The 21,516-nt window shown below is 41.7% G+C and overlaps 1 protein-coding gene across 1 annotated transcript in view; it reads left to right on the top strand.

Annotated features, from left to right (window-relative positions):
• The window catches only part of LOC115477898, a 289,839-nt gene that overhangs the window by 239,037 nt on the left and 29,286 nt on the right, over window positions 1-21,516 (top strand). The window contains exons 6-8 of the mRNA XM_030215065.1: window positions 2,474-2,726; window positions 7,235-7,398; window positions 13,636-13,795. Coding sequence (XP_030070925.1) covers window positions 2,474-2,726; window positions 7,235-7,398; window positions 13,636-13,795 — 577 coding nt within the window. The remainder of the gene's footprint in view (window positions 1-2,473; window positions 2,727-7,234; window positions 7,399-13,635; window positions 13,796-21,516) is intronic.

Below are 21,516 nucleotides of genomic sequence, written 5' to 3'. Positions count from 1 at the left end.
CAGTACATACATAAAACTATTTTCGAAAAAGATACAACATGTGAGGATATGTTAATGAAATATATAAGTGAAACTTGGCGAGAGCCTCATGCAGCTGTGTGTAAAACACAACTATCAATATATATAAAAGTCGAGTGTCGTACTCACTCGCAAATGCACAGTAGAGACCTTTGCCCCGCCCCCACGTCAATACGTGATGACGGGGGCAGAACAGAGAGGGTCTGTACTGCGCATTTGCGAGGAAGGGACACCACTGTCGCTAACGCTCCCCCCACCCGGAGTCGCTGCCGCCACCCACCCTCCACCCGGTCGGGCCCTCGCTCCGCTACTGAAATAGCGAGGGTCCGGGAACGCAGTACTGAGCTCTGCTGAGCTGCCGTCGGCTTTCCTTCTTCTTCTCTGCCTGTGTCCCGCCCTCGACGACGTTACGTCACACGAGGGCGGGACAGGCAGAGAAGAAGAAGGAACTTGGAAGGCCGACATCGGCTGCTCAGCAGAGCTCAGTGCTGCGTTCCCGAACATGTATATTTTTCAATTGTCTTGCACCCATAAATGCATAAGTGTAGTATGTTATGCAAAAGTATAGTAAATATAAAGCTAATCTCTGAGGGAAGACTGTGGCAATTGTGATGTGGTAAGCAGGAATATGCAGTGCTAACTGTACAATGCACACACACAAAAAAACCCTACTCTCAAGGATCTGTCTTTTATTTTGCAACCACCAGTTTATTTCCATGTGTGTGTGGTATTTGAAGCAAAACACTTAGCCCTGTAATATATAAGATATCTTGAATGCATTTACAGAGCCTAGGAACTCATCAGATAATGACAGCTTTAAAATCTAAGGAATGCATAAAATTAGGCAGCACGATGGTCTGGGTTCAAGTCAGCATATAGTGTGGGAAAAAAAAAGAGAACAAATCTAAGTATATCCCCAAAACACTCTCGCTCCGGTTTACTAAACTTCGCTAACGGCTGTCCATGCGCTAGTGCCGACATGGCCCATTCACTTTGCACAGGCATTTTTGATGGAAACCTGAACCTGGATTTTGGGTATTTAGTCATCCTGTATGCATATGTACATGTAGGTGGCAGTGCTTGAGTAGAGCAGTGGAGGGGCTGGCATTTCTGTATATATATATATATATATATATATATATATATATATATATATATATATAAGATCCTCTAACGAGTCTCTCACACATTAACATTATTCTACCACAATATTACCTTGCATCTGTTCATACCGGAAATGGTGTACGCCGAGACGGAACTATGTAAGCCACATTGAGCCTGGAAATTAGTGGGAAAATGCGGGATACAAATGTAACAAATAAATAAATAAAAAATATATTAGTTTGTAAAATATGTAGAACATATGTGCCTATATGCCATTTCTGCCTAGGCATTAGGGCCATATTTATTTCATGGGTACCTAAAGACTTTGAGGGGGTGAGGAGGAGGAAAGAGGTATTCTGCCTACCCTCTTCTAATGGGGGAGAGAAAGAGAAGTTCTGTGTTCTCCATATCCCCTCACCCCCCATCATGCCCTCTCATCTTCGCTGGGTCATTGACAGGCAGCAGCAAATCCACTGTATAGGTTCATTGTGGGGTCTCCAAGCCCTAGCTCTCTGGAAAGGCCATGTAGAACCCTGTCCCCTTCTCCCACATGTGCAAGAAGCGAGGGCAGAGTGTCACAGGGTCTGTCCAGAGGGTGAGGGTCTGAAGGCTCTGTGCTGAATTTTTAGAATGAATTTGTTGCTGCCACCACTGCTACTATTATTCTGACATCGGTTGTTTCAAGAGGCAACAGCACTGGCCCAGATTAAGACATGGCAATAATAGCAAAGCTACATTGCCTATGAGAAGTTGGTACTGGAGGCACTGCCAGGATGGACTATGTGTAAATCCAGGCTGGCTAGGCACCCTGGGGCCCTTTTACAATGGTGCATAGGCACATATGCGTGTTCAACGTGTGTCGAATTGACACTACCACCCAGCTACCATGTGCCCGGGGCGGTAATTCCATTTCTGCTGCATGTCCATGGCACTTACCCGGCAGTAATCGGCAGTTTACAAGTGCTGACGCTTACTGCTCAGTTAGCGCGTGACACCTTACCGCTAAGCCAATGGATGGCAGTAAGGTCTCAGGCCAAAAAGGTACGCGCTCTGGTTTTAATTTTGCCACACACCCATTTTCAGCCACAAAAAAATGCCTTTTTTCCAGGCGCGCTGAGAAAATGTACCTGTGCATCCAAAACACACGCCTACCCCAGCGCATGCCACTTTTAGGTGCACCTTAGTAAAAAGGCACCCCTGTTAATAGACATAAAATAGATTAAATGATATATTTCAATTACATGAAAGTTAATCTGGTGGCATCAAAGTAGGCAAATGCATTTTTAACAATTAGATATTTCAGAATGTCTTTGATGTAACAAATTTGTTGTTGTTTTTTTGTAATCTTTAGATTCCAGTTCTCTCCTCACACAGTGGAACTTTGCTACCAGAATTCTTTGCTACATACCAGTGAAGAGCTGGTCATAGTTTTGATAGGACCTCTGGCCTTGAATGCAGTGATGCTTCTTATGGTTCTAATCAGCTGGAGTCATCAGACAATTTCCAACTCACTTCCTTCCTTCTTGTCAAAGTTTATTATTGTTCTAGGATTCTGGACAATGCTAGACCCTTTGGCAATATTTGTAATAGATATAATCCTGGGGGTAAGTCACTTCAAATAACAAGCCTGAATCCTAGCCATATACATTTGAATCCTGTAAATCAGTAAATAATATAAAATTGAACCCTGTCAGGTATTCATACAAGTTTTTTTTAATTTTTTTATTTCATTATCTATATTGAATGTTTTATCCTTTCTTAACAGCAGCACCTTCTAACTTTGAGGCAAAGAATGGGGGAAATTTTCAAATAATCTATAAAGCTGTGAAGTACATGGACAGTTGTAAAGAATATACTTTAGGTTCCTTTCTGGGTAGGTTCTTTTTGAATGTAAATATGTGAAGGGCTATTCTATTACCAAGTACACACATTTACATGCACATCACTACTACTACTACTATAAATCATTTCTATAGCGCTACCAGTCATACGCAGCGCTTTACAATTGAACATGAAGAAAAGACAGTCCCTGCTCAAAAGAGCTTACAATCTAAATCAGGACAGACAGACAGGACCAATAAGGATAAGGGTAAGACAGACAGAAGGACACATAGGGAAAGGGACTATTGAAGAGAGAAAGACAAGATAAAGGTTACGAGCAAGTGACAAGTTAGGAGTCAAAAGCAGCATCAAACAGGTAGGCCTTTAGCCTGGATTTGAAGGCGACCAGGGACGGAGCTAGACTTAACGGCTCAGGAAGCTTATTCCAGGCATAAGGTGCGGCAAGACAAAAGGACCGGAGTCTGGAGTTAGCGATGTTAAATGTTTAGAATGCTAGTACTTATTTGTGTATGTGTGCACATAGTTGTGTAAGTGCTAGCAGGGTTCATAAACACAATCCAACAAATGCTTGTTTAATTTATATGGCTCATAGTTGAAGGAGGGGGCATACACAGGCATGGAGCATGGGTGGGACATAGGCAGGGCTCCTGCTTACATGTGTAACTTCCAGGATATTATAAGTTAACTGTGTCCATGCCACATTTAAGTGCCTCACTTACACCTGATCTATGGCTGCCATGAGTACCTTAACATAAGCACGTGAACATCATTACCCTTATACCCTCCCCCCCTTAAAAAAGCAAGACTCTTACACTCCATGTAGTAGAAATCAGCTGCAGTGTTATTAGGAATTATTAATACCAACACTTTAAACTTTCAGTTTAACAAACCATCCCCAATTTCCTAATATGTTACCATTAACACTATAACTTTCCAGGTGAGTTGGTAATGACTTATCCATGGACAAATTTGTATTTCCTCAATCATGGTTTGTGGCAACGCCAAACCATGCTTACTCATCCAAGGCCCATGGTGGTGAGGCACATTGACCAGCCCTCCCCCCCCCACCCAACACACACACACACACACACACACACACACACACACACACACACACACACACACACACACACACACACACACACACACTCACACACCAACACTGCTTCCAGTAGAATATTTCTCTTTCAAAACACCCAGGAACTATATTTGGACGGGGATGGAAATTCTACCTCTGCTGTGATATAACCCAACCCTCTCCCAAGTCCCTTTTTCACCTCAAATCATACCTCCAATAATTGATTAATTAATCAATCAATTAGGGTGGGCTGGTGGATCAAAACACTCCTCCACCCAAACTTTGCCCACCAAAAGCATGTGCTCCTGTCCCCCAACTAATCCACATACAATTGGTGCTCGACCCTAGCCTGAGCACCAATCACAGCCTTCACCATACCTAACCTTTCCAACTCAGGGTATGATACAGAGGCAAACCAAAAAATTATTTATATTTAAAGTGGGGGTAGGGCGGCTTATCCATGCCATGGTTCCCTTGGATAATTCACCAGGGTGCTCATCTAAATAGACATTTGCATGCCACCACCCTCATACCCTCTTACAAATAAATTCCATGTAGCAAAAACCAGCTGCATGTCATCATCAGCACTATAACATTCCAGGCCAATCACTAACAACTTAAGCATGTTTATTCCCACAAGTTCCACAGTGGTGACACACTTGGACCACTCCTCCCTCCCCACAAAATAACGAGCCACAAAGAAAGCCCTCTTCATTTGACACATAAACTCTATATCTTTTATCTTACAAATCTTAATCAGCAGTAGGGCAGGTGTCGAGAAACGTATCACTTGGAGTAATAAAGGCAGTAACTTCCCAAAGCATGCCTTAAAACCAGAGCTAGCGAATTGTCACTCCAAATGGAGCTAAGGGAAGATGAGGGCTCCAGTGAGATTGTAGCACTCTTTTCTGTGCTCAAAAGATAATGTTCACAGAGCCACATGCAGACATCAGGAGGGAAATGCATTGTCAAAGGAATTGACAGTAAACAACAATTAGCAATAAAATAATTATAATGGCTCATCGTACATCCCTATCAGTTAGGGGCCCTTTTACTAAGCTGCGTAAGTGTCCACGCAAACCCAACGTGTGCCAAAATGGAGTTATCGCCCGACTACCATGTGGCTCTTGCAGTAATTTCATTTTTGGCGCTCATCCAATACGCACATCTGAAAATGATTTTTTATTTTCAGGCACGTATAATAGACACGCGCCAAGTGGCATTTGGCGCATGTAGGTCATTACCGCCCGGTTGCCGCATGAGTCTTTACCGCTAGGTCAATGGCTGGCAGTAAGGCCTGAGACCCAAAATGGACGTGCGGCAATTTTGATTTTGCCACACATCCATTTTCAGCAAAAAAAGGCCCTTTTTACAGGCGCACTAAAAAATGGATCAGTGCACGCTCAAAACCTGCGCCTACACTACCCCAAGCTATTTTTCAGTGCACCTTAGTAAAAGGACCCCTTAACCTGTTCCTACAATGCAGCTGATATATGCTGTTCCTAAATAGATCAAGCAGATTTACTAGTCTGGCCATACAGACATCCGAGCAGAACACTGGGCCAGCCTAGGGGACACTACAGTGAACTTCACATAAAATGTCCCAGGTACACATCACATTATAACCCCCTTATATTGTGTGGCGAGCTCTCCAGGAATAGCAAAAAATGTACTATACCCTTATAAGCTGGTGAAGTCCCGCCCAGTGCATCTGAGGATGCACAGGGCAGGGCTGTGTACCACAAATTTCAAGGCAGCGCTAGAAAAGGAGAAAGTGTACTATTCCCGCCTCCACCACTAAGGTACAGGGGGACTGCTAGACAACCAGGTTGGGAAGACTTGCATTTGCAGCCCACTGGGCCACCAGGGCTTTTTTAGGGGTACGAGGAGGGGTTAGGGGAGCTGGAGATCCACCAGATCTCCAGCCCCCTGTGAAGTTGTGTCGGGGGGGGGGGGGGGGTCAGGGGGACTGGAGATCTGCCAGACCTCTAACCCGGTGTCGCTGGCTTGAAGTGGGGGTTTGGGGTTTCTGTGGGGGAGGGGTTCCATTGGGGAGATGGGGGCCTGCTAGCATTCAAATGCATACTGAACAGGGCTCCCCATTCCTCTCCTATGTTCCACAAACCATAACGCCAGCTCCGAGCTGCTGTAGGGTTTGCCGTAGGCAGAGCGCCAATGTTTGGCATGCTGCCCACTGATCATTGGAGAGGAATAATGTACTTGTGGTCAGAGCCTGCGAGCGCATTGTTTCACATGCTCAGGGGCTCTGATCATGGGGAGGTAGCAAACGTGGGAGCTAGTATGGCACTAATAGCCTCTAGCACCCATGTTTGATTCCAATCAGCCTGTTAGTCCTATGTAAACTAATCCCATGAGGCCAACTAATCCCATCAGGTAGGGGGGGCATCCTGTCTACCCACACTGACATCACCAGGGTCATACCAGGGGGAGAGGTTTCCGAGCTGCCTGCAGTATCTCCTAGAGGCCTTTGGTTAACTCTGTGGGTAGGCTCTGAATCCTTAGTTAGGCCAACTTTCAGGTTAGGACCCTGACCAGCACAATGGCATGCTGTCATACACAACTACAATATTCCTTATGCCTGCAAGTGTCATCCATGTGTGGGTTCAGTAGATTTTTTTTGTGGCATTCACACTTTCCACCACAAGTGTACCAGTTAGAGTGGGATATGGGCCTGGATCCCCTTCTCTACAGTCCACTGCACCAGCCATTAGGCAATTCCAGAGACCTGCTTGCAGCTCTCAGAGGAATGGCCAGTATATCTGCAGCTGTCATAGATCCTGGTATATACTGTCACTTTCACCACGGGGAGGGGGGGGGGGTGTCAGTGATCACTGTACATTTTTACAATGTTCCATTATCGTGGAAAAAAGTCCAAATCGTAAGCCCGCCATAGTCTTACCCAAACATGTCTCCAACATGCTCCCTTGAGATTTAGATGAACTGCATAGAACAAGTCTTAAAATAAGTTTCAAAATTAGTGATTTGGACATTTGTGCAAAAAAAAAAAATCAATCTGCGGGTTTTGTGCCAATTTTGAATGTTTTTATGTTTGTAAAGTGAACACTTCAGTGTCCCACACACTAAAATGTAAATGTGCTAATTCAAACAAAGTAAATAATTATATGTGTATATGCAAGCTTTTTTTCTGGGTGTTTTGTTTTTCCATTTCAGCGACTTAGCTACAGTGCAGATAATCCAGTTGCTGATGCTGCAAAACTGTACTGGTTGTTTTACAAAACAGAACAATCAGGAATTCCTGGTATATTGATCACAGTGCTACTTTATACTGTTATAACCATCATCTCATTTTCTCTGTTATACTTCTTCATGCTCAGGTAAGAATGCATTTCCAGTGATCCCTAATCAAAGGTTTCTAGGGGTCTTTTCTAATTTGCGTTAGCTGTTAATATAGGTGTGCATTCATGAGAGTGCATGTGGTTCATTTGGGCAACTAAAAATGTAAAATATTCACAGCTCACTTGTACACATATGTACCTATAAATTAACATGTGTGCAATTGATTGCATCTATTTTTAAGTCATTGCGCGCATACATTATACACATAAAAATGAATAGCTCAAATGGACATAAAAAATATGTAAAGATCAGGAAACTTTGTTTTATGTGATCATGATCCATTTTTTTTTAGTTGGGGGAGTGGAAACACACACCCCTAGATGTTATTTAATATAGCAGTGAATTCATGTTAACAGGAAGGGCCTCTTTTACCAAACCTCTTTAGCAATTCCCATGCAGCAATGCTGACAAAGCCCATTGAAAGTGAACGGGCTTTGTCGGCATTGCCGCGCTGGGAATGCTAGTGTGGTTTAGTAAAAGGGGCAGTTAATGTGGAGCACTTGCAGTGAATTTTCACAGATTTCTACATTGACATCCAGGGCTATATTCTGTATATGGCGCCTGAAAATTCCACACAGAAAAAATATACGCCTAGGCGTATTCTTTAAAGTATGTCTAAATTTCATATAATAGGCTTAAATTTCCACATGGTATATAGAATACACCGAGCGCCTCTCCACATGACTACATTTAGTTGTGGCCATTTACACCAAGTTTTACTTGGCACATAGATTTTGAAATGCCCATGGCCACGCTCCCTTTCAACTATGCTACTTAGAATTTACATGCACCACGTTACAGAATATGCTTAGCGAGTTGTGTGTGTAAAAATTAATGCCAATTAGTGCTAATTGCTTGTTAACATCCAATTGACAGCACTAATTAGCTAGTTAATCCATTAAGTTATATGCGTTGTTATAGACTATGCTTTGATGTCCGCATGATATAGAATCTGGTAGCTGCTGCACAACTGTGTGGAGAATGGATAGAGAACTGGTAGACAATGAGTGGAGTCTGTGCTTAAAATCAGTGTGGAAGTAGCTACCACAAATTAAATATTAATGTGACAGATAATGTAATACAGTTATCACTAAGGCATCCTTTTACTAAGTTGCGCTGAAAAATGGCCTGCACTGGTGTAATCGTGTGTATTGGATGCGTGCAGGTCCATTTTTTAGCACACCTGTAAAAAAGGCCTTTTTTGGTGGGGGGTGAAAAATGGATGCGCAGCAAAATAAAAATTGGCAGATGTCTATTTTGGGCCCGAGACCTCAACACCACCCATTGACTTAGCGGTAAAATCTCATGCATTAAACGGGCGGTAATCATCAGTGTGCGTACACTGCTGATTACTGCCCAGTTAGCGCTGTACGCCGGAAAATTTCCGGCATGTGTAGTGGACGCACATAAAAAATGAAATTACCACCCAGGGCATGCGATAGCCGAGCGGTAGTTCCAAATTGGCACGTGTAGGCACCTACGCGGCTTAGTGAAAGGGCCCTTAAATAGGTGATCTGCCTTGTGATAAGTGCAATACAGAACTTGCGTTAAGACAATTTACAAATATTCTTGTATTCCGCAAACACCTTGTAAGTTCTATGCGGATTACATTTAAAGAAGCCAGACAGTCACTGGGGATATACACCAACATCACCAAAAGTATATAAATTATTCAAGAGAACATTACGTATTCAAATTTTTCCTAAACAAGTAGGCTTCCTAAACATTAAATAGTTATGTATAATTTTGATTTGTCTAGCAATAGAATTCCAAATAGCAGGAGCTTAATAGAACAAACCAGAAGAAAAGAAAATTTGATATTTCAACCCCTTTGGAGTAGGAAAATGCAACATCAGCTGTTATTACTAGAAGGCAGCTCTACTAACTTTGACATGCATAATGGGGTCTGGCCATAAATACTTGAAAAATTATTGTGCAAACCTTAAAACAAATATGGGACTCAACTGGCAGCCACTGCAAATTTAATCAGAAGAGGAGTAATTCTATCATATGTGTCTCTATGGGACCCTTTTACTAAGATGTGCTAAGAAACGGACTTAGCGCAGTTTAATGTGAGACTTTCCCATTGTAAGCCCGTTTCTAGTGTGTCCCTAATGCAGGACTTCTTTTCTTTTTGTAGGTCCCACACTAAGGGCCCTGTTTACTAAGGCACACTAGCATTTTTAGCATTCGCTAACGCTACAGACACCTATATATTCCTATGGGTGTCTCTAGTGTTAGCATGCACTAATTTTTAGCGTGCGCTAAAAACATTAGCACGCCTACAGTGCAGCTTAGTAAACAAGGCCCTAAGTTTTCCCCCTAAGTGGGACTTGCAAAGAAATAACATGGGAGCACTTTACCACCTCCTATTTAGGCGTCTGAGGGGAGATATGATAGAGGTCTATAAAATAATGAGAGGAGTTGAACGGGTAGATGTGAAGCGTCTGTTCACGCTTTCCAAATGTACTAGGACTAGGGGGCATGCGATGAAGCTACAATGTAGTAAATTTAAAACGAATCGGAGAAAATGTTTCTTCACTCAATGTATAATTAAACTCTGGAATTCGTTGCCAGAGAATGTGGTAAAGGCGATTAGCTTAGCGGAGTTTAAAAAAGGTTTGGACAGCTTCCTGAAGGAAAAGTCCATAGACCATTATTAAATGGACTTGGGGAAAATCCACGATTTCTGGGATAAGCAGTATAAAATGTTTTGTACTTTTTGGGATCTTGCCAGGTGTTTGTGATCTGGATTGGCCACTGTTGGAAACATAATGCTGGGCTTGATGGACCTTTGGTCTTTCCCAGTATGGCAATACTTATGTGCTTATGTAGAAGGTGCTAAGTGGTCCCACATTAAGTATGCATTATCCAGTTAGTGGACACTAATGTGAATACTATAGTTGAATAATGCTTCCAGGCCCTTTCCTTGCCCTTGATGCCCCCTTCTGAAACAATTACAAAAAAAATTTAAATAATGTGTGATTAACACATGCTGACCAGTAATTACCACAAAATCTTTAATATGTTTTTCAGTAAGCATTTTTTTCTTGCGTTAAGTGTGTGTTAGTGCATAATGCACTTTAGTAAAAGGACTCCTATGTTAGCTGCTGGGAATACCTCAAACAGTAATGAGGCTTTGCAGTTGCCATGTAGTAACTGTAATTCTTTATTGTACTGTAGTAACTAGGCCTCCTTGAAAAAGCTTGAAACCAGCCAAAGATAGACCTGCAATTTCAGCAGCCTAATTTGGCCACCAAATTTAGCCAGCAATGTGCTGAATATTAGCGGATAGTCAGTTATATCGCGTGATATAACCAGTTATCCACTAAGCGCTAACCGGCAATATTCAGAGGGAGATATCAGTCTATCTACCAGTGAATATTGCCAGATAGCCAATTAAGGGGTCCCTTTACTAAGCCGCGGTAAAAAGTGCCCTGCAGTAGTGTAGGCGCGGGTTTTGAGCGCGCACAGAATTATTTTTCAGCAAGCTTGTAAAAAAGGCCTCTTTTCCCCCCCAGCCATAGACCTAGTGGTAAAGAATTTGGGCGGTAATGACCTACGTGTGTCAGATGCCACTTGGCGCGCATCCACTATGCGTGCCAGAAAATAAAAAATATTTTACAAATACGCATAGCGGACATGCGCCAAAAATGAAATTACCGCAAGAGCCATGCAGTAGTCAGGCGGTAAGTCCATTTTGGCGCATGTCGGGTGCACGTAGATGCTTACGTGGCTTAGTAAAAAGGGCCCTAAGTGCCATTTAATGGGCCAGGAGCCGTTCATGGCAGGTTAAATGGTTTTAAATATCAGGCAACAAATGTTCAGCAGATGCACAAACAGCAGGTGTAATTTCTACATGTGCAATTATACATCTGGAGTTATATATAGATTTTCAAAACTTATACATATGTACAATAAAATACAATACAATAATAAAATTTGTATTCCACTAGATACTTCTGAAGTTCACTGTGGATAACATGAAAAGAAAATAGTCATCACTAGGAATTATAATACCATCATACTAAAATAACCTCAAGAGAAATTACTTACAACAATTAAAAACTTTCTGGAATATGATTGTTTTGAAATGTCATCGTAAAGTCATAAAGTTCCTATACATCCTTGAAACAAATGATAAAGAATTCCAGATTTCAGCCATCTGAAATGAAAGATATTGTTCTAATAATTTTTAAAACCTTATCACTTTAATACCTGGAAAGTGAGGTTTATAGAAATTTTGAGTGTCCCTACCCTGGGTACCTAGTAATAGAGGAAGTAATTTAAACATACAGGGACCCTTTTACTAAGCTGCATTAAGCACGAACACATGCATACCACAGGTTAAAAATCCACTACTGCAGAGCGTGCTCAGGTGTCCTGCAGTAGTTTTCAGATCTGCACGTACCTCCCATGTGCTAAAAAATGAGGGGTATTTTTACTAAGGTGCGCTGAAAATGGCTTTGGGTAGTGTAGGAACTGGTTTTGGGTGGGCGCCAATCCATTTTTCAGCATACCTGTAAAAAAGGCCTTTTTTTGTTTTTGCTAAAAATAGATGTGTGGCAAAATCAAAATTGCCACGCATCCATTTTGGGTAAAGTTTCACACAGTAACCAGGCGGTAATGACCTGTGCACGCCAAATGCCACTTGACGCCTGTCCAAAAATTTCTCAGCCGCGCGTATCAGATGCCCAGCAAAAATGAAATTACTGCAAGAGCCACACGGTAGCTGTGCGGTAACTCCATTTTGCCACGTGTTGGGGGCACGTAGATGCTTATACAGCTTAGTAAAAGGACCCCTCATTTTTCTTTTTTGGCGTTGGGGCATGTTTGGGGACGGAGAGTAGACATCCCCAGCGCTAATCAGTTAGCACAGCTACATCACCACGTGCTGACTGATTAGCATGTATGTAGTGCTGGAGCCCTTATCACCTAGAAAATAGGTGTCGATAAGGACTCCTGCACTAATGGCCATAAGCTAATTGGGAACTTAGTGTGTAGCCATTAATTGAGGAAATGGAAAATGCAGCCATTTTACAGCCATGCTACAAGTGGCCTCAGCACACAGAAACCCTACGCAGAAGTCATAGCACAGGACACTTTTTAGTGCAGCTTAGTAAAAGGGCCCCATAGGATGGAACCTGAGCATTACAAATGTTAAAAAAAAAACATAATGCATAATTTCCTGCATGGGGGAGTCAACATAATTATAAAAGTAATGGAGACACCCTATCATATTTCAAATATATTAAACATGCTGCTGTATTTTATAGTGTTTGTAATTCCCTCAACACTGAACTTCAGCAACCATTGTAAATGACGTAACAATTTCACCAATCATTGAAAATGCTCAGGAAAGAATAAATGTCTAATTCTTCGAAGCATTCTTAATGTTACAAAAAAATTTCTTTAGCAAACAATTTTCATTAATGTCAAGAAAAAAGTATAGGGTCTAATGTAATGCCTAATAATTTCTGAGATTTTTCCAATAGAAAAATTAAGGGCCTCTTTTTTATAAAACAGCACTAGTGGTCCCCGGTGCGATAATGCCAACAAAACCCTTTCACTTTGAATGGGCTTTGTCGGCATTACCGCATGGGAACTGCTAGCGCAGCTTGATAAATGAGGCCCTAAATTATAAATCTGTAAAGAATGGCAAGGAATGACTAGTCTTGGGTAAGTTAACCATAGACACATTATTTTTTTTTGCCATTAAGTTTGTGTGTGCGTGACTGAAAAATACTTATATATGTACATGTATACTTATATCCAGTTGTTGACAAAATTTATGACTTGTGACTTTTTTATTTGTACCCTGCACTTTTTCCCACTCATGGCAGGCTCAATGCTGCAGGCAATGGAGGGTTAAGTGACTTGCCCAAAGTCACAAGGAGCTGCCTGGGGCGGGAATTGAACTCAGTTCCTCAGAACCAAAGTCCACCACCCTAACCACTAGGCCACTCCTCCACTTGGGCTGCTGATAGCTCTTATGCTATAAGTACAAGTTATAGGAATATGTTTTCATTTTGAAATATGTTTTCCAGACTGATATAGAACACTGATGTGTAGCATTTTGAATGATCTCTGTCCTTGTGTTTTTATGAAGAATTAAAGAAAACATTTATAAATTTGGAAGAAAAACTTTTAGAAAATGCTAGCAATATTTAAAACCAATGTATTAAGGATGAGTGCTGAATATGTTTGTTCATTAGATTGCATGTAGACAGCTGGGTAATGGATGTATGTCAGCGGATTCACAGAAAAGAAGACCAGTTCTATGTCCCATATGACCTAGAGATCTCCAATCAGGAACTAAGCTACATTGTAGGAAAAGCAGAACAGTGGAGAGGAATTAATGGTGAAAGAAAAAAGGTAGGTTAAATAAACATTACAAGTATATATGTATATAGAGAGAATTTTAGTGTAGCAAAATCCATAGTATTTCTTTAAGAGAAAAGAAAACACACAGTCCAGTATTCAAAAAGGATTTATGTTTTCACCAGCTGGTACATGTAAGTCCACAATCTATCAATTTTCAACTTCTGGATGGCTAATGGTGGGCTGAAAATCTGTCTTACTGTTCTGCCATTATCCATATAATGAAAAAGAGAGTAGATAGGGTGTCAACTCCAAACTACATGTATAGCAGTGGCATCGCCGTGAGTGGGCTTGGGTGATCAAAGGCACATCCACTTTGTGCTCAGGCCTGTCAGAAGTGGCACACCCTTGGTGACAGTCAAGGATCTTAAGCCCTGTCAGCTGAAGACCTCTTCCTCAATGTGTAAGAATTATATGCAATGTGTCAGTGCCTCAGTGCTGCTGATTGCTGTGTTTGGCAGCAGGAAACTCTGGGAACCCTTGGAAGCGGTTTTCAGCTGGCGAGGCTGAAAAGCCCCCCTCCAGCTCAGATATTTATATTTTGTTGAGATGGGGGGGGGGGGGGCTGTCAGGGGTATAGGGAAAAGATGAAGAATGGGGGGAACGGCAGAGAAGACAGAATTGATGACTGAGCCAGATTCTATAAAAAGCATTCAAAAATTGTTGCTGGGGAAAGTCAGTGTTATGCGCTAAGCTATAAAGGCACTATGGGTTAAGTGTACACAGAGGTGATTATATGGTTATGATCTCATTGATCCTATCAATCTTATTGATCAGAAGCTGTCAGTAGTCTGAGGTCCTCTCTCTCTCCATAATTAATGTATATCTCACAATTTATTGTGATTACCCGCTACTTTTTTAGTTGTTAAGTGTCCTGTATACAATAATGCATAGTGCTGATTCCTGCACCCAAAGTTGGGCGCCAGCATTTACACCAGCTGAAACTTAGTGCAAATGCTGGTGCCTAGCTCATCGTTCTCCGTATGCTCAACATCTCAATTTACTTAACCTCTATATCACCCAGGTCCAGATAATCAGAAAGTCATAATAGGATCTGTCAGATCAACGCGTCCACCTCCTTATTGGCTAAATATTTCTTCATGAGCCAAGCATACTTATAGAGGTGGTACTATAATCCTCATGAATCCCATGGTATCTTAGACTTACATTTTTTGATATTTTATATATATATATATATATATTTTTTTTTCAATTATTTTCATACTTTCACAGTCATTCTTATTCTTAATTTTCCTTCTGTCATGGACAGGTCAAATGTTTCTATTATGCAAATGTCATATGTATTCACAAAGCAATACTTAGCTTATCAGCTTAGCAGCTACTTTCCATGATACACGGTGAAGACTAGTAATCACAGACATCGATCCATGTTTCGCTACATGCTGTTTCAAGGTAGTCTCCCACAGTAAGCTAAAGGCCCAGCTCATGGCATTTTGAGGCATAAATTGTGCTATTCTTTAACACTATATATAACTTTTCAGCAGCCTCTGACTCACCCATGCCCCTTCCATGGCCATGCCCCCCTTATGAGTTGTGCACTATGGGATTTAGGCGCCTAGTGTTATAGAATAGCATGCAATTCCAGTTTATTGCCAATTAGCTTCAATAAATAATTATTATTATCAAATAATGAAAAGTTAATGGCTCGATAATCATTTTGTGCGTGTGTGTGGGCAACATATCCAGGGGTGTATGTATAGTGGCACTGAATATATATATTTATTTAAACATCGAAACCAATATTTAAATAAATGGGCGAATAACCACTGTTGAAATTCTGCTGTGAATATAAAAATGGGTCACTTAGCTAAGGTTACTTATATATGGAAATAGTTCAAACTAGAGCTATTTTAGATAAACAATAGTTAAGAGATTTAGGTTGTTATTTCTATTCATAATTTACACATGTAAACATTGTCATTCTCTCAGATGCATATAGAAAATCCAGTTTTAAAAGTGCACAATGTGCAGATGGAAAGAGATGGGGCTTGGACAGGACCAAAATCTAAAGATGTATTCTCCAGTACAGAAAATAAGTGCACATGGATGCTTTAATTTGTCAACATCGGGATTAACAAGTTGCTCCTGGGCATCTATGAGGTTTCTAAAAATGCTCATTTTGGGCAGTTTTTTATGGGAAGGATTCAGAGATATCTTTTTTTTTGTTTGTTACATTTGTACCCTGTGCTTTTCCCACTCATGGCAGGCTCAATGCAGCTTACATGGGGCAATGGAGGATTAAGTGACTTGCCCAGAGTCACAAGGAGCTGCTTGTGCCTGAAGTGGGAATCAAACTCAGTTCCTCAGGACCAAAGTCCACCACCCTAACCACTAGGCCACTCCTTCCCGTAACCTCCGTTGCTTTTCTCCCCTCATAGTTGAAATAACTGAAAGAGCTCAGCCTCGTACTTAATTAGGAGCACTTGAACATGTAGAATCTAAAATGGCACTTATTTAAGTGTAAGTGCCGGCACTTTTACGTGTAAATTCTCAAACACCCTTCTACATGTGTAAATGCCAGCACTTACACATATAAAAGGGTATTTTATTATTTGTTTATTTATTAGGATTTCTTTACCACCTTTTTGAAGGAATTCACTCAAGGTGGTATACAGCAAGAATAAGTCAAACATAAGCAATAGACAATTATGCAACATGCGATAAACATTTTAATAGACAGCACACAGGTGGAAGACCTCAATCATATCTCCTCAGCTGCCTTTTCTCCAAGCTGAAGAGCCCTAGCCGCTTTAGCCTTTCCTCATAGGGAAGTTGTCCCATCCCCTTTAACATTTTTGTCGCCCTTCTCTGCACCTTTTCTAATTCCACTATATCTTTTTTGAGATGCAGCGACCAGAATTGAACACAATATTTGAGGTGCGGTCGCACTATGGAGCAATACAAAGGCATTATAACATCCTCATTTTTGTTTTCCATTCCTTTCCTAATAATACCTAACATTCTATTTGCTTTCTTAGCCACAGCAGCACACTGAGCAGAAGGTTTCAACGTATCATCAACAACGACACCTAGATCCCTTTCTTGGTCTGTGACTCCTAACATGGAACCTTGCATGACGTAGCTATAATTTGGGTTCCTCTTTCCCACATGCATCACTTTGCACTTGCTCACATTAACCGTCATTTGCCATTTAGATGCCCAGTCTCCCAGTCTTGTGAGGTCCTCTTGTAATTTTTCACAATCCTCCCATGATTTAACGACTTTGAATAACTTTGTGTAATCAGCAAATTTAATTACCTCACTAGTTACTCCCATCTCTAGGTCATTTATAAATATGTTAAAAAGTAGCGGTCCCAGCACAGACCCCTGGGCCCACTAACTACCCTTCTCCATTGAGAATACTGACCATTTAACCCTAATCTCTGTTTTCTATCTTTTAACCAGTTTTTAATCCACAATAGAACATTACCTCCTATCCCATGACTCCCCAATTTCCTCTGGAGTCTTTCATGAGGTACTTGTCAAACGCCTTCTGAAAATACAGATACACAATATCAACCGGCTCACCTTTATCCACGTTTGTTCACCCCTTCAAAGAAATGTAGTAGATTGGTGAGGCAAGATTTCCCTTCACTAAATCCGTGTCTCATTAATCCATGCTTTTGAATATGCTCTGTAATTTTGTTCTTAATAATAGTCTCTACCATTTTGCCCGGCACCGACGTCAGACGCACTGGTCTATAATTTTCCGGATGTCCTCTGGAACCTTTTTAAAAAATCGGCGTTACATTGGCCACCCTCCAATCTTCCGATACCACGCTTGATTTTAAGGATAAATTACATATTACTAACAATACATCCACAAGCTCATTTTTCAGTTCTATCAGTACTCTGGGATGAATACCATCCGGTCCAGGAGATTTGCTACTCTTCAGTTTGTAGAACTGCCCCATTACATCCTCCAGGTTTACAGAGAATTCATTAAGTTTCTCCGACTCATCAGCTTCGAATATCATTTCCGGCACCGTTATCCCACCCAAATCTTCCTCGGTGAGGACCGAACCAAAAAATTCATTAAAACACTTCGCTACGGCTTTGTCTTCCCTGATCACCCCTTTTACTCTTCGGTCATCTAGCGGTCCAACTGATTCTTTTGCTGGCTTCCTGCTTTTAATATACCTAAAAAAAATTACTATCATGCTTATTTTTGAAAAAGAAGGGAGCCCATCTTCTGACACAAATCGGGAGATGGGCATCCTTCTCTCAGGCATAATCGAAAGACGATTTTGGACATCCTCAACTGCTTCCTGTCACAGGGATGACCAAAGTTCCTGGGGGTGTGTCAGCACCATAGCGAAAGCGGGACTGGGGCGTTATTAAGAGATGGGCGTCCTCGGCCAATAATGGAAAAAAGAAGGACGTCCCTGATGACCACTTGGCCGACTTTACTTGGTCCATTTTTTCTTGCGACCAAGCCATGAAAAGGTGCCCAAACTGACCAGTTGACCACCTGAGGGTATCGGGAATGACCTCCCTTACTCCCCCAGTAGTCACCAACCCCCTCCCACCTGCAGTATGCAGGTCCCTGGAGCAGTTTTAGTGGGTGCAGTGCACTTCAGACAGGTGGACCCAGGCCCATCCCCCCCTACCTGTTACACTTCTGGTGGTAAATGTAAGCCCTCCAAAACCCACCCAAAACCCACTGTACTCATATGTAGGTGCCCCCTTCACCGTTTAGGGCTATGGTAGTGGTGTACAGTTGTGGGGAGTGGGTTTTTGGGGGCACATCACCCAAGGTAAGGGAGGTATGCATCTGGGAGCAATTTGTGAAGTCCACTGCAGTGTCCCCTAGGGTGCCCGGTTGGTGTCTTGGCATTTCAGGGGGACCAGAGCACCATGAATTCTGGCTCCTCCCACAACCAAAGGGCTTGGATTTGGTCGTTTTTGAGATGGGCGTCCTCGGTTTCCATTATGGCTGAAAACTGGGGATGAACATCTCTAAGGTCGACCATCTCAGCATTTTGTCACATTCTATGAAGTACTACACAGTGAATTGCCAGAGTTTTGTGAAAAGGTGAGTATGGTATTAAAACTTCTGCAGTGAGCCATCTTCCTAGTCCTCTTATTGCGGTTTCTGGTCTTTCTTGTTATTCTTAATTCACAATTTTCTGTAACTTAATCCTCTGTTCTCAACACACATGGTGTTTTGCTCCTGTTAACGTCATCAGGAGAACCAAAATGAATCTGGGCCTCACTCCCTTTGTCCAAATAGATCTGTAAATATCATTAACGCACACTATAAATGATAGTCCACTGATATTGTTGTATACTATTTTGTATTCAGTTAGAAATACCACGTTCACCTTTTCACAAAACTCTGGCAATTCACTGTGAAGTACTTCATAGAATGTGACAGCACCAGCCCAAAGCTAAGTATTTGCTCACAAGTTAATATGTTTGGAGCTATCTGTTACAACTATACAGGAGGAAAGGGAGGGCTGAAGTGCAATGATGTTTATTGTGACATATTACTTATCAGTTGACTAGCCAGAGTGATATGTATTTCACTGAGCACTTCACTAATTATAACTTCAAAGAGGTTTTTTGTTTTAAAGTTTCATAGCATAGTAAAAATACAAAAAATATAAAGACTACAACGGTTTCTACTTTTTGAATAGTTAAAATTTATTGTCAAGAAGTGCAGAGTGATACATTTGGGGTGCAGAAACCCAAAAGAGAGATACCGAATAGGAGGTGACAGTTTAGTAAGCTCGACTCAGGAGAGAGACCTTGGGGTGTTGGTGTCCACGGATCTGGAGGTGAAGAAACAATTTGGCAAGGCAATGGCCATGACCAGAAGGATGCTACGCTGCATAGAGAGGGGTATAACCAGCAGAAGAAAGGAGGTGTTGGTGAGGCCCCACTTGGAGTATTGTGTTCTGTTTTGGAGGCCGTATTTTGCTAAAGATGTAAAAAGACTGGAAACGGTACAAAGAAAAGCTCTTCTCTAATCTATACATATTTTGATACTCATATTTTATTTCATATGACATCTGATGTAGACCCGATATTCGTTTCTCTGTACCACTTCTAGCCTATCTCTATCTTTACTGAGATACTGTCGCCAATACTGAAATTAACATTTTAAGTGAGGAAACTGGCTACTGAAGTTGTGACTCTTTAGTGCTTATTTTCAGAGTATATGGATGTCTCAAAAGGCTGAAATGGATGTCCATGTTCTTGAAATGTCCAAATCCTGATTTTGCAAAGGCAGAATAAAGATGTCCAACACTGCAGTATGACCAAATAGAAGGGGGGGGGGGTGTTGTGGACACATTTTGGGTGGGATTAGAGATGACCTGAAATCTGGATGTCCAACAGCAATTGCAGAAGAGGAAGAAACACCCAAGGCTAAAAAGAAGGATGTCCTTATTTAGACCTGTTTCAGTCACATCCAGGGTACAAAAAGGTGCCCTGGTTCAGCATCTGTTCACTGCAAGGATTAAGGCACAACACCTCCTTAATCTCACAGTGGTTGCTGTTTTCCAACTCCCCTGAAAGTAAAACGAAACGAGGATACCAGACAGTATGACAGCTACTGGTATTATGGGCATTCTTAACAAAGCAGGAAGCAGGTCTGAGGATTAGCATGGTGGTTGATGCAGTGGACTGTAAACCGAGGGACCCATGGTCAAATCTCACTTCAGTGGGGATCCTCAGGGGTCTGTGCTGGGACCGCTGCTTTTTAACATATTTATAAATGATCTAGAGATGGGAGTAACTAGTGAGGTAATTAAATTTGCTGATGTCACAAAGTTATTCAAAGTTGTTAAATCGCAAGAGGATTGTGAAAAATTACAGAAGGACCTTACGAAACTGGGAGACTGGGCGTCTAAATAGCAGATGACATTTGGTGTGAGCAAGTGCAAAGTGATGCATGTGGGAAAGAGGAACCCGAGCTATAGATACGTAATGCAAGGTTCCATGTTAGGAGTCATGGACCAAGAAAGGGATCTCGGCATTGTTGTTGATGATATGTTGAAATCCTCTACTCAGTGTGCTGCAGTGTCTAAGAAAGCAAATATAATGTTAGGTATTATTAGGAAAGGAATGGAAAACAAAAGTGAGGATGTTATAATCAGTGGCGTAGCCAGACTGCCAATTTTGGGTGGGCCTGAACCCAGTGGGTGGGCACAAAATTTTCTCTCTACCCCCCTCCCCCAGCAAAATTTAGTCACACTTTTCAGTGAGCTTTCAGAGGCCAAAACCTCCTGCCTCAGGTCAGTATAATGCTGTTACGATATCCTCTCCTGACCTAAGGAAGGAAGTATTGGTCTCTGAAACTTTATTAACACAGGTACCATATTACTTTATCCTAAATTAAAAATAAAATTATTTTCTTTACCTTTGTTGTATGGCCATTTACTTTTTCTCATTGTGTTGCTCCCAGTCTCTAGATTCTGCTTTCCTTCGTCTTTCTCTTGCCAGGGTTTTCCTGTCCGTTCATCACCTATGGCTTTTCATGTTTTCCTCACCCTTGTTCTCCACATGCCCCTTCCTCTTATTCTCCAGTCTTTCCCTACTCTGTCCTCTCCCTCTTTCCATCCAGCAGCTCCCCTCTTTCTCTCCCCATCCTTCCAGTGTCTCCCCTCTTTCTTTTGCATCCAGCGTCTCCTTTTTCTCCCTACCCTTCCATCCAGTGTCTTCCCTCTTTCTCTCCTTATCCTTCCACT

Source organism: Microcaecilia unicolor, chromosome 1, assembly GCF_901765095.1.
Source record: "Microcaecilia unicolor chromosome 1, aMicUni1.1, whole genome shotgun sequence".
Taxonomy (NCBI): Eukaryota; Metazoa; Chordata; class Amphibia; order Gymnophiona; family Siphonopidae; genus Microcaecilia; species Microcaecilia unicolor.
The sequence above is the reverse complement of the archived record's forward strand: the minus strand, read 5'-3'. Positions and strand labels throughout refer to the sequence as shown.